Source organism: Misgurnus anguillicaudatus, chromosome 22 (assembly GCF_027580225.2).
Source record: "Misgurnus anguillicaudatus chromosome 22, ASM2758022v2, whole genome shotgun sequence".
Classification (NCBI taxonomy): domain Eukaryota; kingdom Metazoa; phylum Chordata; class Actinopteri; order Cypriniformes; family Cobitidae; genus Misgurnus; species Misgurnus anguillicaudatus.
The window spans coordinates 38,056,829-38,075,442 of NC_073358.2; the positions used below are offsets into that span (position 1 = coordinate 38,056,829).

General features: G+C 36.3%; 2 protein-coding genes across 6 annotated transcripts; both read right to left on the reverse strand.

Annotated features, from left to right (window-relative positions):
- Positions 1-261: 261 nt before the first annotated feature.
- LOC129440007 (uncharacterized) lies at positions 262-5,412 on the reverse strand. Of its 2 annotated transcripts, none has more exons than XM_055199032.2 (4): positions 4,121-5,412; positions 3,393-3,710; positions 1,627-1,724; positions 262-1,242 (listed from the first exon to the last, which is right to left on the reverse strand). In XM_055199032.2, exons 1-4 carry the CDS (start codon positions 4,197-4,199, stop codon positions 1,102-1,104), a joined length of 636 nt encoding a protein of 211 aa, XP_055055007.2. In that variant the 5' UTR covers positions 4,200-5,412; the 3' UTR covers positions 262-1,101. The 2 variants fall into 2 exon arrangements, with proteins under 2 accessions (XP_055055007.2, XP_055055008.2); XM_055199033.2 differs by having other exon boundaries at positions 262-1,188; positions 4,121-4,373.
- Positions 5,413-5,590: 178 nt separating this feature from the next.
- On the reverse strand, positions 5,591-16,446 carry zdhhc23a (zDHHC palmitoyltransferase 23a). Of its 4 annotated transcripts, none has more exons than XM_073860556.1 (6): positions 15,862-16,441; positions 14,438-14,792; positions 13,899-14,046; positions 10,365-11,018; positions 7,626-7,793; positions 5,591-7,502 (listed from the first exon to the last, which is right to left on the reverse strand). In XM_073860556.1, exons 3-6 carry the CDS (start codon positions 14,018-14,020, stop codon positions 7,229-7,231), a joined length of 1,218 nt encoding a protein of 405 aa, XP_073716657.1. In that variant the 5' UTR covers positions 14,021-14,046; positions 14,438-14,792; positions 15,862-16,441; the 3' UTR covers positions 5,591-7,228. The 4 variants fall into 4 exon arrangements, with proteins under 4 accessions (XP_073716657.1, XP_055055004.2, XP_055055005.2 ...); XM_055199029.2 differs by lacking the exon at positions 14,438-14,792 and adding an exon at positions 15,291-15,525; XM_055199031.2 differs by lacking the exon at positions 14,438-14,792 and adding an exon at positions 15,291-15,525 and having other exon boundaries at positions 7,261-7,497; positions 15,862-16,446.
- Between the last annotated feature and the right edge of the window lie 2,168 nt (positions 16,447-18,614).

Sequence of the window (18,614 nt, forward strand, 5' to 3'; positions counted from 1 at the left end):
TAATGTGACTGATCAGCACATGATGTTATTAAAACATAAAAGGAGCAAGATAAAAATGATCATCGAAAGATAAACGTTTCTTTGATCAGTAACTGGTTACAAGTTTAGCAATTACATGCTTTACAAAGAGGAAGAGACATCCATGTTGATAAGTTTAAAAAGTTAAAACCTTTCAGGGTTCTTCTGACTAATAAGCAGAGTACATTTGTTTTATTATTATTATCACAGTGTGTTTTGTAAAGCACAAATTTTTCTAAAAAAAAATTGTCTCTGCATTTTTCTTCCTTTATCATGCATTTTTCTTATGTGGACAAACAGCCTTAATATGGGGACTTGAATGAATCAAACTTATAGGTAATAGAAACCCACTACCGTTAATGAACTGTAAAAGAGTCTGGGGAGTGGACAAGATCACACCAGAGAAGTATGAAAAACATGTGATGTCCTGTGGCTGCAGATGTGCAGAAGTCATTTAAAGCAATGGCCTCTGCACTTTCAACTATTTTTTGGCAGTTAAGCCACAAACATTTTAGTCTTGTGTCGTGCTAAAGTGGATACAGCTCAGTCACTGTGTTTTCCACAAAATAAAGGCTTGAAATGCCTTGGTTATTTTGTAAAAATATTTATTTTTGTAAAATTCTGAGAGATGAAGATGAACAATATATTTCATAAAAAAATCCTTTCAAAAAAATATATAATCACCTCTGTTGTATGTATCAAAATGTAATCTCCACTGTATGTTTATTTTATAGTTAAAAAGATTTTATGTACTGATGTATTAATGGAAACCTGAAAGATACAAATGAAAAATAAATAATAATGCAAATGCATTCGTTATGTTAACAAATACTGTGGGCTGACAATAGAATGACAGTATTATCATTTTTAGTTATTTCTGTGCAACGCTGTCAATGGGGAAATCAAATATAGATTCACTTATAATCTTCTATTTTTCTCGTACAATGCCACCATCGGAACACCACGAGGCAATACAAGTTATATGTGACCCTTTCTTTCTTTCTTTCTTTCCTCAATGTCACATGCATAGAATTGATGTGCACCTGAATGCTGTAGTGTACATTACAGATGTACTGAATGAAGTTACATAACATTCAGGTAATTGCCATCATTATGGTCCTCCTCTTCGTCTCTCTGTGTGGGTGTGCCGTTGGGTCGTTCTCGATCTTTCTGCAGGACAGGAAGACTTTTAGGATCCAGTACAATGTGCACCACATGTCTCTTCTTATAAAGAGAAAAATGTAAACAGCTGGATGTTTCTCATTCTTAGCTACTGTATTGGATGATAACAATAAACATCCAAACTTGAATATCCAAATAGTGAGAACGTTTTCTAAACAATAATACTGTAGCAAATATTTTGTCTTCTGCCTCCATAATCACATAATCATATTTGTTATCTGTCTGGACATAATCTGTGACAGTGCAATGTTTAGATTTTTTGCTCTTTAAAATGTAAGAATTTTATACAGAAATAACTTTTATTATAAGTATAATTTTTTTGATATAGGCAATTTTGAGCTTCTCTCTAATCTAAACTTAAAGGTTCTGCCAGTTAGGTAAGTAGACTCTCTTGACATTTTCTTACCATGTGGAGGATTTCCTTACCTTATGGCAAACAACTCCACCGATGACTCCACATAATACAGCTAAACCTATGCCACAAGTCAAGCCGATTATCATTATGATGGGAGGACCGGATGTATCTGAGAGGAAATAAACATAATGCATCATTTGCACATATGTGGATGTTCCTATCTATCTTTTGAATTTCTTTAGATATCTTTACATTTAAGCCTAATTAAGAATGCATTGTGTAAATAAAACTAATAATACAATTTCATATTAAAATCTATTCATTTATGGTAAATGTTAAATTGTACTTTAATGTGCATCAGATATGTTTTTGAGACTGTCCCTGATATATTTGTTTTACAATTATTATTATTTGGTTTCTAAATGGTTTACTATGTGGTTAATGCAAGTAAAGTTCTATAACAAAAACAGTATGTGTGCTTATGACATATTGTATTGTATTTAATTGTAAATCTATCAAATTGTAAAAAAAGCAATACTAAACATTACTGGGTTATTTTGAACTGGGTTATTTTCAATTGCGTTGGGTCAAAAAGGGACGAAACCAACCTGCAGAGCTATAATTTAACATATCACTGTAAAAAAAATCCGTAGAAATTACAGTGTTATTGCAACTGGGTTGCCGGTAATTTACCGTAGATTTAAATTTATGTTATTTACTGGCAACATTTTGTTCAAAGTTAAATGAACATTAAACATTTACAAGTCTTTGTCTTTACAGAGTAAAACTAAAAAAAACAACCAAAACATTCTGGGAAACAAAATCTGAAGCAAAAAACAGAAAAAGGTTGATGATGATTTCTGGTTCCCAGAATGCTTTGCTTGAGGCTGTTATTGTTTTATTCTGTAAAGATAAAGGCGATTAATATTCAAAATTTATTTAACTTTGAACAAACTTTTGGCAGTAAATAACATAAATTTAAATCTACAGTAAGTTACCGGCAACCCAGCTGCAATTTCTACGGAATTTCTTTACAGTGTGGGTTATTTCAACCTAAAATTGGTTAATTTAACCCAACGGGTTGGGTTTGTCCTTTTTTTTTACTCAAAACTGGGTTGCAAATAACCCAGAATTTTTAGAGTGTAGGTATTTTACTGGAAAACAAAACCTAAATGCAATTTCCTGAGAAAAAAAATAAAAACTACAGTACTGTGCAAAGGTCCAGGCCACCATTAGATTTGTTGTTTTTGCAATGGTATAGAGATCATATATAATTATTTCTCCGTCTTTTAGTAAATACAGAACAATTGTATGGTACTTAAAACAGTATAAAAGTATAAGCTGAAGTGTCAAAAATGTATGTTAAACTCCCCTTCCACTTGAGCAATAGCAGGCAACTGCAGGATCTCTTAAACTTAAATGAAATTAAATCCAAATTTTTAATTCTAATCGAATGACTTCAGGGCTTCAGTCTCCTAAAAAAAGCTCAAGATGTGTTTATACCAAAAGATGTCACACTAAATACTGACTGGTTCCTGAAGAAGACATTTAGTTCTGAATTTTTCATGTATTTTCTGTTTGTGTCTTAATAAAAAGAGTGAAAAATAAATATGGGTGGACATTAAAATGTTGCTAAAGCTGGTGGTGGCGGCCTAACACTTTTGCACAGTAGGCAACTGTATATGAAGAAAGTGCGATAATCATATATAGTCCACTGTATATAGTGTATATAATTATTTAATTCAAAAGTCATTTAGTTAATTATTTGATGAATTGTTTATTTACTAACCAACACTATGCCTGGTGTTATTTGGAGAATATTGTTAAAGATCCTCACCATTTGTTGTCTCTCTCACTAGCTTAATTTTCTCTTCCAGACTTCCAAGTGGGAAAGTTGTAAGTTTATAGCAATATGTCCCAAAGTCACTCTCTTGTAATCTCTCCAAAATAATGTGGGTTTTTTCGACAGAAACACGCCCATCATAATTCTGGTCCTGTATATTTAGTCCATGTTCAGGGCTGAATACAAAAATCTTCTGTTCTGTACACCTGTTCAATTCTATCTGGGTAATTTTCGTGCTTCCTGTAACATTAAACCTAATTGTAGCTTTATCACCCAAAAAAGCGTTGATCACAGACTCATCTGTCAAAACAACTGGAAAAACATAACAAATACATAAATAAAAGTATACTAGTACATAAATGCTTTACTAATCTAACAGATAACAATAGAAAACACAGTGTGTGAGTATATAATACTAATAAATAACACTAGAAAGTATGATTTTAAATTGGGGATTTACTTAAATAAAACAGTTTGCAATAAAGTAGAATATTTTTATATAGAATTGATATACTAATATAGAATTGATATACTTTGTTTTACGTTTATCAAATAAATTTGTTTAGCAGTGCAGATAAAGTTGAATTGTCATTAAGATATACATTATATGACAAATTTAGCTTAAAAATGTTTAAGAGTCAGATAAACAAACCTCTGCACTATTTCTGTGTCTGATATCTAACTAGTCAAATCAAACCTTCTATCTAATACACTCACATTACCTGTAAGAAGTGATACGAAGATTATTAGTATCCAGTGTTGCTCAGATAAAAGATGTGAGTTGATTCGTTCGATCCTCATGCTGTTAATAATAAGTATAATGGCGTCTAATGCATTTTCTCAGCACAGAAAGAAACTATCAACCAAAACACCCTGCTCTATAGGTGGGGGCAGGGTCAGATGTGATCTGTTCAAACAAAAGACAACTTCCTGTAAAGCGTTGAAATGTCAAAAAATGGTACATTACAGTAGGTGTGTTTTTATTTGTATATAAGAAGTGGTTTTGCTTTAGGCAGTCTATGCAGAATGTTTTACAAAATGCGGGACTTTTAATAAAGCGTCTAAAGTAAAACGTTTAAATAAAGATTTATTTGACTTTCTTCACGTTTGGCTCTATTCGTGATATCACTAAGAAACATACACAACTGAAACAAGAACTTCATTAACATCTCAACTGAGAAAACCATGCCATAATATCACTTCATTTTTTATAATTGTTAGAGGAAGTAAGCACTAAATGTCTCACATAAACACACGCTCATGTTTTGTCTGTGCCTTGCATTCAGGCTTGTGGTTGCACATAGGAGATAAGGCCAGCACTGTTTTAAAACCACTTCCTTTGCAGCCATCATCCTCTTCTCTTTCGGGTCACTTATGACATCACAGTAAACTCAAAACAGTGCATTACTGTATTACTGTATTAATGTGTAGCAGAGAAGACATAAAACAGAAAACACAAATGAAATGATGTGTAAACTTTAATGATAGAAGATCATACAGAATAGTATATTTAGTCCATTTTTGTTCACAAAACAGGAATTACTTAAAAAGGTACAACAAAATTTGTGTTGTTTCCTGAGCTTAGCAGCATATTTTAAAAAACAAGAATTGTGAATTTACTCTCAAATGCATTTTGTGTGTTCAGCACTTATTTGGCTGACGTATAAATCAATGTATAAGAATTCAGATTCTTTACATTGTAAAAAGTGAAAAGTTGGATCAACTTTACTTAAAATGACTTCAATTGCTAACGCCATTTTTTTCCAAATAGAAATTTTCACCTAAAGTGAAACTAAAGAACTAAAACAATTTTTTTGTGTGTTACCAATTGAAGTATTTTTTAAGTTGGTCCAACTTTACACTTTTTACAATGTACTTAGATTACAAAATACCTCATTGATGGCTTATCAACATGTTTCATTCTGTGTAGTTTTATAATTGGCCTTAAAGGAATAGTCTACTCATTTTCAACACCAAAACATGCTACTACCCCAACTAAGAATTGTTGATACATCCCTCTATCATCTGTGTGCGCGCACGCAAGCGCCGGAGCGCGCCGCGACGCTTCGATAGCATTTAGCTTAGCCCCATTCATTCAATGGTACCATTTAGAGACAAAGTCAGAAGTGACCAAACACATCAAAGTTTTTCCTATTTAAGACGAGTAGTTATACGAGCAAGTTTGGTGGCACAAAACAAAACGTAGCGCCCTTCCAAGCGGACCCAAAAGAGGAGCTACACTCCACGGCGCAACAGCACTTTTGGGAGTACTTCGACTCGGTGCAGTAACATCCTCCCTCTCCCATTATGAGAGGGAGAAGGGGAGCGGACTTTTCAGGCGAGTCGAAGTCCTCCCAAAAGTGCCACCACGCCACAAAATATAGCTCCCCCTCCAAATCCGCCCAGAAAAGCGCTACGTTTTATTTTGTACCACCAAACTTGCTCGCACAACCACTCGTCCCAAATAGGAAAAACGTTGATGTGTTTGGTCACCTCCAACTCCATCCCCAAATGGCACCATTGAATGAATGGGGCCAAGCCGAACGCCACCGAAGCGTCGCAGCGCGCTCCAGCGCCCACGTGCACGCACACAGATGACAGAGGGATGCATCAACAACTCCCAGCCAGGACAACAACATATTCCAACATTGAAAATGAGTAGACTATTCCTCCAAAGTTGCAACCTTTGTAGAAGTTATGCTTAAAGGGACACTCCACTTTTTTTGATTTCCCGCTCCCCTAGAGTTAAACACTAGATTTCTACCTTTTTGGAATCCATTCAACTGATCTCCAGGTCCGGCGGCACCACCCCCAGCACAGCTCAGCACAATCCACTGAATCCGACCAGACCACCAGCATCAGGCCAAAAAACAATCAAAGAGTTGCAACATTTCTCCCACTTAAAACCTGACTCCTCCGCAGCCACATCGTGCACCAAGACAGACTGAAAAAGGCAGACATGGCTAGGAACCACACTCTCATTCTGGCGCAATAATCAGTGCTGATGCAACATGGCTGCAGGCGCAATGATACCACGCAGTAGCCGAAAATTGTCCCCTTAGTAACTTTAGGGGACTATTTTCTGGCAGTGTGTAATATCACTACGCCTGCTGCAGCCATGTTACGGCAGTAAAGTCCTTGATTATTACGCCAGAATGAGAGTATAGTTCCTAGCCATTTTAATTTTTCGTCTGTCTTAGTACACGATGCCACCACAGAAGAGCCCAGCCCCAAACAGGAAAAATATAAAAACTCTTCGGTTATTTTCAGCGTGATGCCAATGGTCCAATCAGATTCAATGGACCGTGCCAAGCCATGCCAAAAGTGGCAGCGCCAGACCCGGAGATCAGCCGAATGGACTACAAAACTGCAAAAATAAACTGTTTAACTCTAGGGGAGCTGGAAAATGAGCATATTTTTTTAAGTGGAGTGTCCCTTTAAATAACTCTACAGAGTTATGTGTTTAATGTGTAGTTTCATTTCATGAAAACCCTGCTGTGGTTACACACAGTGATGGTGTTACTTTTGGCTTGATTCAGTATGACTACTACTACTTTACAGAATAAAAATACTAAAAAGATAGATCAAGAAGTATTAAACTAGATTTTGCTTAGACTGCATGGACAGTTGTACTTTCATACTACAGTACTCATTATTAACAACACTAGCATTCTGCTTGATGCAAACTAGGTGAAATGTGTCAAATGACATTTCACACATGATCAAACGAGGTCTCAGTGTTTTGACCGAGTTCCTCTTTGAGGCCAACCAAACATTCAGGTGTTTTTCACATGTCAGATTCAGTATATACGCGTAATACTCCCTTTGGGTCATACCATGTCTGTAAAGGCGAGGGAGGATTCATTCTCATCGGTGTTCATGGTGAGGAACTGAATCCAATTCTGGCGGAAACCTCGTGTGTAGATCCCAGTCTCCACCACCAGTCCACAGTAACGCCGTCGGCCGGTTTTGTTGTGCAAGGCGATCTGAGCTTCCCGTTCCGTTATGTTATAACTAACATTGATGACCTGAAGGATGAACAGGTGGAGCAGACCACCTGTTATGACAACACTGTACCACACACATGTAAAGCACAGTGCTGTGCTAAACACACGAAAACATACACACACACATAAAAATTTTAATAATATTAAATTCAAAATATCCATCTATATGCGAACAGTTAAAAAAGTTTTATAAGAAAAATGTAAAAGTCAGAGAGTGCACCTGTATTGGTTGTAAACTCCAGGACAATATAACATAGCTGTAAATAGACTCTGTCGTGGACATATACTCCGCAACACCAAACTGATCCCATAAAACGATGTCACCAAGAAGAGAAGGAGCGTCAATAGGAACTGCCTGTGATTTGCTTGCCCTACACAGCTGTTTATCCTGTCATGTGGGGACAGACACACATACAGGTAAATGTAAGTCTGGTGTTGTTGGATCAAAAAAAAACTATGCAAATGCAGACATATATATTCAAACAAAACATTCCTTTAAGTGAAGCATACACTCTAAAAATGTTAAGTTAAACCCATGGTTGGATACATTTTTAACAGATCCAGCCGTTGGGTTGAAATCATGGGTTGAAACAACCTAGCATTTAAGTTGAAACCTTGGTTGCTTTTAGGTTGAAACCCAGTTTATAACCCAGCGGTTGGTTCACCAATATTTACTCAACCATGGGTTAAAACAACCCAATATTTTGAATGGTGCCACAATATTTTTCTGTGTCAATTTCACACACAGACACACACACACACACACACACACGCTATAATGCCACCTAGAGCTGTGTGTGTGTGTGTGTGTGTGTGTGTGTGTGTGTGTGTGTGTGTGCGTGCGTGCGTGCGTGCGTGCGTGCGTGCGTGCGTGCGTGTGTGTGCGTGTGTGTGTGTTTTTATACATTGTGGGGTCCCCACAATGATAGTAAAGTCTGTATTTTGTGTGTTGTGCAGCATGGAAACAGATTGGCCTGGTGAGATCTCTCTTTATGGGGTTGAAGGGTTGCGTTCCTGTGGCCCTTGCACATGTCTCACCAGCCTGTCCTGATTCACTGACGTCTTGTGAGAATCAGCTTGAGTATATGTGTGTCTGTATCTATCATGCATAAATGTGTGAAAAGAGTATCAGAAAAAATGAATATGTATCATCATAAGAAATGTTTTGGTGCCACAGTTTCTGTATATGTTTTCATAATATATTTTGAGAGGTTATGGTAAACACACAGCAGACCATTGACTTCCATAGTAAAAATTTTGGAAGTATTGTAATAAATGATAAAGAAAATATTTTGATAAATGATGGTAAGCACACAGTTGACGGTACACATTAAATTCCGTTAAATTTTTTAATTCCTACTATAAGTCAATGGTCACTATCTGCTGTGTGTAGCTGGAGTAGTTCACCCAAAACCCAAAGTCTTTCACTTGTGGTGGTCTTGGCCTTTCAAAATAGCAAGATATAGTTGTCAAAATAACTTTTAAAATATTTTTCTCAAAAATATTTTGAGAAATGATGGTAGACGCGCAGCAGATGGTGGCCATTGACTTCCATAGTAGGAAAAAATATTTTGGAAGTATTGTGATAAATGATGAATAAAATATTGTAATAATTGATGGTAAGCACATAGTTGACGATACCCATTAAATTCCGTTATATTTTTTAATTCCTACTATAGAAGTCAATGGTCACTATCTGCTGTGTGTTTAGTATCATTTCTCAAAATATCTTATTTTGTGTTCATCAGAAAAAAGAAATTCATACAGGTTTAGAACAACATGAGGATGAATAAATGATGACAGTATTTTAATTTTAAAGTGAACTATCCCTTTAACATGTTATCACACTGATATTTTAAGTTAATTGGATAGTTCACCCAAAAATAAGAATTATGTCATCATTTACTCACCCTCACGCTGTTACAAACCTGTATAAATACAAAGGAAGATATTTGTAATCAAACAGGAAACAGAAGCACCATTGACTTCCATAGTAGGAAAAATATATACTATATAAGTCAATGGTGCTCAAAAGCGGGTTGGTTACAAACATTGCTCAAAATATCTTCCTTTGTGTTCCAGCAGAACAAAAAAAAAATTATTCAGGTTTGTAACAACACGAGGGTGAGTAAATGACAGAATTTTTAATTTTGGGTGAACTATCCCTTTAAAATCAAGAGCAAATTTATTTTGGCTGATAAATGAAATCATTCAGATTAGTTTTGCAAATGAATCATTTGATTCGATTAAACTCAAACAAATTATTTGTTCACAAAAATGAAGGCTCAAAAAAAAGGTGTATGTCAAAATTTTTAACTATTTCATTTAAAACCTGTTCCTATCATATGCAAGTTACATGGATGACTTTTATGATAAATAATCTAATCTAATCTAATATAATATAATATAATATAATATAATATAATATAATATAATATAATATAATATAATATAATATAATATAATATAATATAATATTTTTCCGTTTTGAGCTTGACAGTCAAAAACATTTGTTTGTTTAAAGGGGACATTTCACAAGACTTTTTAAAGATGTTTTAATTGGTGTCCCCAGAGTACATATGAAAAGTTCTAGCTCAAAATATCATATAGATAATTTATTATAGAATGTTAAAAATGGCACTTTGTGTGAGCAAAATTGTGCCGGTTTTGGGTGTGTCCTTTAAAATGCAAATGAGCTGATCTCTGCACTAAATGGCATTGCCGTGGTTGGATGCTGCAGATTAAAGGGCGGTATTATCCCCTTATGACATCACAAGGGGAGCCAGATTTCAATGACCTATTTTTAACATGCTTACAGAAAATGGTTTACCAAAACGAAGTTACTGGGTTGATCTTTATCACATTTTCTAGGTTTAAAGAAGCACTGGGGACCCAATTATATATGATAATACATGATATATCCCCTTTAAATACATGGAAAAACCAATGTTAAACCCACCAAACACAGTGATGGTCCATCCGAAGGACACATGCTCCACAGATCCTGCAGTGTCCTGCCCTTGGTGGACGCAGCAGTCGGCACACAGGACACCACTTTTTCTTCCCTTCAATCTGTCCATTTGACTGGCTGAGGTTATTGCAAGGGGCAGAGTCCTGGTGAGAGTATTTGCTCAGATTGGCTACTGTTGAGGTACCGTTGAGTCCCAGAGCTAATGTTTGGGACGTGACAAAGCCTGGCCCCCGTTTGGTGCGCACAAGTGAGATGAGCGTTAACACCATGCCCGTCGTCGCGGTAACCAGCTGCAGATTACTTACATCTCCTCTGGGAAGAATCTCAGTGAGGAAAAGGTAATACATATAGGCAAGGGAGAAAAGTGCCAAACTAAGAAAAAATTGCGTGCGTCTTTTCCTTCTGTGAGTTACGTAGTAATACCAAAGCACCAGTACTGGTATGGCGGTCAAGATTACGACTCCCAACAAACAATTTATTGCCGCTACCCGCAACAGTCCAGGAAGAAATACCATGGGAGGTAAAGCTGAGAGCTCCAGTCGAATGGGACCTATGGCACAACAAGGCAATCCCAAGCGATCAGCAATACGAGAGACGAAACGAGAGATGACGTCTGGTTTGTCTGGCTCTCCTCTGAGTAATCTCATGAAAGGGGATGAAAGAAATTAGATGAATTTAATATCACTAAGAAAAAGAACAATACAATGAACAGTATGAGGAACGAGGTGAGGTAATACTTAAAGAAATAGTTCACCCAAAAAAGATTTTTTTTATCATTTCAAGAACTAGCTGGTTGCTCTTTTCATTTTTTTTCTTAAAAGCACAACATGCAAAATAAAAATATGTTCAGATGCAAAACCCTCTAAGTGCGTTTGACATGTTATCTTGTAAATTAGCCTTTTTTATCAGGCTTGTATGTTCAGGTTCAATAATTACAGTCTAATTGCAATTAAAGAGTCAGTTTACAAAAGTCACTTTTAGTCATGTTATTTGTATTTAACAATTTTTTATTTTTTTTTAAATATGACTGTCTTTAACCTGAAAACCCTCCAAAACCCCCAAGTGCATTAAAGCTGTTTTTGGCAAAAGCTTACACTCACAAAAATCCACTTCATTGGACAAGACAGTTGCAAAATCACCAAATACTGAAAGTCAGAAATCAAAAGGTAAAATGAAGAAACTGAACCAAACACTGGGGGGCGCTGTAGTGCACGATGCTGCCACATTTGGGTTGTATTCAGGCCAAGAACTCATAACGGACCCAAGTTTAAATTTGATCCAGGGTCATATTACATTAATCTTTTGTGCACTTTGAGAACTTTGCTAAAAATCGGTGTGGCGTTTTTTTAGCGAATTCTGAGCAAACCAGTATTTCTAAATGGCTTAAAGCCGAAAGTCTAGGGCCGTATGCGCGCCATCCGCATTTTCATCATCAAGAGGACAGTACGCACATAACAGCATGTGCGAGGAAATATTAAGACAGGACATTCCACTACAAACAATTACACAAAGGCAATAGAAAGTGTTTGCACACACACCATAGTTTTTTCTCATTTATTTTTACTTCTTCCAAAACAGAAAGCTGTGGAGCATTTTCGTCACCATAATGTTTGATTCCTGTTTGTTTTCTTATTGTTTGTTCTAAACTTTGTTTGCAATGGTGGATCATCTACTTTTCGTCATCTATCCCAATTTTTTTTTTTTAAATGTACTGTAATGTTGTGAATCAGTGCTGCCCTGACGGCCTGGTAGAGTAATAATTTGAATAAAAAATCATTTGTATTGCGTACGTGTCGAACGCGACCATCTGCACATAGCTGCTGTTGAGTATACTTTGAAAGCTGCTCAGAAAAAAAGTATACCAAGCCCTTAATTCTGTGGTTAAGCAGATTTAAAGCAAAGGTATTTGATGAACGTATAATACATACCGAGAGCATTCGCTCAATATCATGATCTCATTTTTAATGGAGGTGTCGTTTAGCAACTTTTCCATCTGAGATCATCGTATATCAAGTTTCTTAGATGTTACATTCAATTCTTCTGATGCCTATTTGAGAATAGTGCTCTGTTAGCTTTCCTGCTCAACTCAATTATTTTCTTTCACACAATTTAAAATCAGGAAATTATATAGTGAATGGTGATTGGTTGATGGCACCATAAAGATAACATGAACCGCTATCATGAGCATAGGTGAAAGTGATCAACAAAAATGTTTGGACACTGTTAAATTATCTATTATAATAAAATATTTTTAATATTTAAATATTAAACATAATCAAAGAGCCACACAGATCCAAAAGCGAAAATTACCTGTATTGCAGTGTGTCATGTAGCTGTCCATCAATGTAAACAATGTGCATATAGTTGAAGCAAAAAGTGCACTATTAATAAAGTTATTGGCTTTAGTAGGGAGTCGACTCTGAATCGCTGAAATGAGTCATCATATGGATTGAATCTCCTGCCTGACTTTATTCAAGTAATACCAACACTTTGCATAATAATCTCCGCCTACAGCCTTGCCCGCGGGAAAAACGAAAACTATGACTATTACATGGAAGTCGCCATTTTGTGCCGCCATGTTTCTACAGAAGCCCTTAACGGACAAACTTTTTTACTAAGTTGTCTCAGACGGTGAAATGTTTTTCCGGTGGTGGCTATTGTAGCTTCTTTATGCATTTCAAAAGCGAGGGTTCGGCAGTGGACTGAGCAGTTGGTTGCAACCTCACCACTAGATTCCGCTAAAATTTACACACTGCACCTTTAATATATTGTCAGAGAGTCACGTTAGCAAGCGGCTAGCGCATGCTCACTTACGGTTTTGCTATGACCCGGTTAGCTTACATAAGTGCTTAAATGAGTGTTAAATGTTAGTTTCTATCGTCGTTTTTATTGCTTGGATTAATGATGAATGATATGTATTGATGTCGATAATATCAGTAAATCATGTTAGCACTAGGTTAATACGTGTTGCACTATTGTTGGTCTGTGCCACTGATCTGTGGTCTGTGCGGAGACTGTGTCAGTCAACCAATCAGAGCAGAGACGGCTACAGAAAAGTTGGGGTTTAGGCAGACTGAGTCGTTGAACATCTTCACACGAATCGTTTGTGGATCTCTGAGAAATTTTTTATGTTCTTTCTAAATACTTTATTTTATTACACAAAAACCTTTGTATGAAGATAGTTCATGTAGCCAGATGGTGTAGTTACGACATCTAACAGCAGGGGCTAACTAGGCCATGCTAACCAGCCAAAACTTGACACTTGCACCAGTTGCTCGATAACGGATGTTTAACATCACTGATATCAAACCTGCCATGATGTCAATATCCAGTTTTGTTGTACGGAAAAGGCAGCTTCAAAGAAATGTTTTGGTGCTCGAAGAAACAAATTATTTTGTGTTTGAAACAAAATGAGACTAGATGCATAACAAAATCCACTGAATTATTTTGAGTGAACTATTCCTAAACTAACAAATAAAAAAAAATTCCACGTGGCATAACATTAAATAGTTGGATTCTGACCTTTCACAGGCATCATCAAGTTCTTCACAGTCACAGCAACAGTATTCTCTTTGCTGGTCGATGTCTCCACAGCAGCACAGAGGGTCATCTGGTTCTGGGGGCTTAAAACGTTCTCGTTTCATCTCCTTGTGTCAGAGATAACCTTCCACTGAGAGATCAGTTTTTTTTCAGGATTACATTAAATCACATTAATTCAATTGGATGGAAATGGATAAATGAACTTAGAAACTAAGTTTCAAGAGGTGACTGCTTCAAGTGATTCAGATTCAGGTGACTGCAGAATCATTTGGGGGGACAACATAAGATCATCTCATGCTATTACTAAACACTTACTGAAATACTATTGTAAATTGTTATCAAGTCACAGTAAGCAATAAAGACTAAAGTCTCCTATCTCTGAGTACTCTGATAACTTAACTCCCTGCCATAAAGTATTTTAATATTATTCAGTTAAATTTATTTAAAAAACTACCTAAAGGGAACAAATGTGTTTGTGTTTTTCCCTTATATTTCTATTTTTTAAAAATGTTGGGTCTTACCTGTTGGGTTGAAAAACTTTGGAAACCCCTGATATAGTGCGTCTGAAACAAAACTCGTGTTCACAAGCTTTAAAAAGCAAAAGAAAGCAGCGTGTCCTGCGTTTTAGATTTATGGACCCTAATGCAAGAATTATTCCAATAAGTGGTCGGGACTCAGGACACAATCAACTTCTCCCACCCCCAAATTCCGCAAATGGGGCAGCTGTGAGTGCTGGCAGCCTATAGGGACAACAACCTTCAACCCAGTGGCATGACAACACCGGCCCTCGTGGCCAAAAAAAAACAGACCGGCCCACCGGGAATTCTCCCGGTCCTCTCTATGGCCAATCCGGGCATGCTCACAAGACCAATCCAACTACGGATCAAAAAAGATTGCACTGAAATTTTGAGGAACAATTTTTTTTTTAGTAAAAAAGCTATTATTTCATCTAAAATATAATCCAGTTTTTAAATTTTGTGATTGAGAGTTAATTATTTCAGATTTATTTCACTGCATTCAATTCTTCTCAATTATTTAGCAAAATGTCTTTAATGTTTAATAATAATATTATAATGTTATAAAATAAATCATAATAATACAAAAAAGGGAAGTGAATATCTTTTATAAATGCCATACAAACTTGTGGTCTATGTCTGCTTATTAGATTTCAGGTCATAAAGGGGCATAGTCAGGTGTCTTAATGCTGACTGAGCCGAGGCATCTACAGTATGTGACCCAGCCCATGTCTTGCCTACATGGGAACTGACACTGGGGGGCAGAACACCAACAAATGATGTATGATCTATAATTATCTCCAAATTATTAAAATGTTCAAGCTTCATGACTATTCAGCTCATAAACCCCTGAACTCACTTCTTTGTGTCTTGAATTAAGGTCATTTGGATGCTATAATTGGGCCGTCAAAACTTGTCCCAGAGAGGCTGCTCTCCATTCCAGTTGTTATATAGAAAAAAATAATTGAGTGACTTGTTTGACATGTTCCAAATTACACTTGCTCCCTTGAGAAAGCAATAGGTTTGCCCTTGAGTGTAATGTGATTCAAAATTAACCGCACAGTAGAAAGATTATCCTGCTCTTTTCTGAAGACCTGAAGACAAACAAATAAAATATACACAACTGTTTAAAAGTTTAGGGTCATTTCACTAAAATGTTTCTCATGATCTTAAAAATCGTTTGATCTGAAGGTGTGTGCTTGAATGTTTGAGATTATTTTTCTAGACAAATTTAATGTAAATGTGGCAACCAAACAAAAGATTTATATAAATATAAAGATAACCGTGAACAAAAAAAAACACAGCCAATATATGAAAACTTTTGGTACACTATTATTTTATATAAGAATAGCCTCAGTGACCCTGAACTTTTTACCCTGTGCTTGAAAATAAACAGTATTTATATGAAGATAATCGTCTCTTTTTGTTACCTATGATTTAACAGCAGCAGCACGGGACGTTTCTCTTGTCAATCTTCAGTGATCTCTTGGATGATCAGTGATGCACTTTTGGCACTCGCAGCAGTTTTGCGATGAACTCCATCTTTCATCTTTTAGCTCCTCGTGGTCCAAACGCCTTGTAAGCTAATGTCAACGTCCGTAAACTAAGATGACACCCAAGGAAATCCACCAGCAACTTTCATTTTCCTATGAATCGTGTCTTTTCTGTCAGATGAAGACTTCCCGTCTTAAACCAGTGTAGAGGTCCGGACTCATTTTAATTCGTTTAAAACAATGTGGATGAAATGTATGTTGATAAATGCACAGAAGTCTGTTAAATGTCTTTGCTTTATTCCGTAATAATTCGTCCAATAAAGAGACAGGTGATTCGAATTTACCGGAGATGGTGCGGATTGTCGGGACTGTCCAGAAGGCGGTGATAACTCTCAGCGCTCGCGCTCCTCCGCGTTCTGTCAGGGCAGGCGCGTGACACGGATCTGTTTATCAGTGTTGTTAAAGATTACTGGTGGGTGGCGGCGTTGGAAATGGAAGTTTGGCAGGTGTTACCGTGACAGCGATAACGTGAACAGAGAGTGTCACACGCATTTCTCACATACTGGGGGGGGGGGGTTTGGACAAATTGTGACCCGAACCGGGTGTTAGGCTACCTGTTTTTTTATAAATATACATATGAAATATATAAAGATGGAATATAAGGATTCATGGGGACATATGTTTTTGTCACGCTGACTCTATAAGATTTGTGCTTAAAACATGTAGGCTATACAACTCGTAAAAATAAAGCTGCAACACGATGCCATAGAAGAACCAGTTTTGTCTGTATGGTTCCATAAAGAACCTTTAACGCCTAAAGAACCTTAAAAAGGTTCTCTGTAGTGGAGAAAATGTTATTTCGATTATAAAAAGTGAAAGAAATTTTGGTTCTTCTAAGAACCTTTGACTAAATTTTTGAATTTTTTGTTTCTATGGCATTTCTGTGAAAAACCATTTAAGCACCTCTATTTTTAAAAGTGTACCATGCTAAAAAAACAATAAAACCATTACAGAAAATTTGAATGGTTTCCATTAAAATACCAATAGGAACCATTAGCTTTTACCATTAAAACCACTACACTGTAGTGTGTTTTGGGCCATATTTCATTAGAACCAATAAAATTCCCAATAAAACCAATATAATTTCTGTGATGGTGTCTATTGTTTAGGGTAGATATTAGGCATCACATAATTTTTGATAAAGCAAAAATCCAATGACTTTTTTAGTCACTACTTTATTCCCACTGCTGAAAAAACAGCATAAACCAGCATAATTTCCATGCTGGTTTAGCTGGTGGTCACCAGCACCAAAACACAACATACAGGTATGCTGGTATTGCTGGTATGGCCAGCATGGGATGCTGGTGCTGCTGATGTCCACCAGCTAAATCAGCAACAAACCAGCATGAACCAGCATGGGAATTATGCTGGTCTATGCTGGTAGTCACCAGCAAACCAGCACCAAAACACAACGTATGCTGGTCTTGCTGGGATGCTGTTTTTTTCAGCAGGGGCCACAGTTACATTTGTGATATTTTAAGGCTTTGATGACTACCCTAACGAAAATGTACCAAAGGTACTCATGGTTTTGCCAATGGTGATCAATAATCCAAATACATGTTTATTTTTCGTTATTTCACAATAATAGGATGGGTGTACATTATACCACTTTTTACATGCCACATAAGCAAATAATTGGACACAAAATATTTATTTGAAATATTTTATTTGCAATAATTTTTAACTAATTCAAATTTGGCATGAAAGAAGAGACAAGAGCACTCTAAAAATGGCTGGGTCATTTTTAAATATTGTAAATGTTGGACAGAACACCTGCTGGGTTAAAATTGACCCAATGCTTGGTTAAAAATGACTTATTATACAAATGTGTACTAACCATGTTTTACCATGCAGATTAATTACCATTTTCAAGGTATCAGCTGTGTTTACACAAAATTAAATTAAATAATTAAGTCATGTAATTGATTTGATGTTTACATTTAATATTATCAATATTAATACATTTTAATTTTATAATTTTTTGAAAGAATATTATAACTTAAGGCGTTATTTTTGCCTGGCATACATGAAGAGTTTTGTTGCAAAACTAGATAAATTAACACGGTCTCACACCCATGGCGTCGGTGTTTGACGGCGCTTGACCATGCGTCGGTGTGTTGGCGCGGAGGGTATACCTTTCGCGTCGTTTTTTGACGAACTGGGGACTTCAATACTATTGGGTACGCGAAATTAAACAGTTGTCGCCTGGCATTGGGGTTAGGGAAAGGATTGGGTAGGGATGTCATTATGTAAATCTAACCCTAAACCGACGCGAAAAAAGAGAATGCAACGGACTTAATAGTATTGAAGTCCCCAGTTCGTCAAAAAATGACGCGAAAGGTATACCCTCCGCGTCAACATGTTGACGCATGGTCAGGTGTCGTCAAGTATTGGCGCCATGGGGTGAGACTGGGTTGGATAAATCTGTTTTTTTAATTGTTCCAAAATCTCGTTTTTTGGTTGTGCATTCTAATTAATATCAATTCAACTGCAGTTGGTTTGTTTTGATTTAAACCTTCATAACTTAAAAAATACAGCTAAGTTGCACTATAAAACAAAATAATAACATGATAATAAACATGTTTTGACAAAAATGTTAAAAAAATGGATTTATCTCATTTTGCAACGAA

Coding starts and splice junctions, on each gene's coding strand:
- LOC129440007 (XM_055199032.2), bottom strand. CDS start 4,199: ATGAGGATCGAACGAATCAACTCACATCTTTTATCTGAGCAACACTGG. Junction 1,725..3,392: donor AGTGAGAGAGACAACAAATG/GTGAGGATCTTT, acceptor ATTTCCTCTCAG/ATACATCCGGTCCTCCCATC. Junction 1,243..1,626: donor GTGGAGTTGTTTGCCATAAG/GTAAGGAAATCC, acceptor TCTCTTTATAAG/AAGAGACATGTGGTGCACAT.
- zdhhc23a (XM_055199030.2), bottom strand. CDS start 14,020: ATGAAACGAGAACGTTTTAAGCCCCCAGAACCAGATGACCCTCTGTGC. Junction 11,019..13,898: donor CTTGATGATGCCTGTGAAAG/GTCAGAATCCAA, acceptor CCCTTTCATGAG/ATTACTCAGAGGAGAGCCAG. Junction 7,794..10,364: donor ATGGACCATCACTGTGTTTG/GTGGGTTTAACA, acceptor CCCACATGACAG/GATAAACAGCTGTGTAGGGC.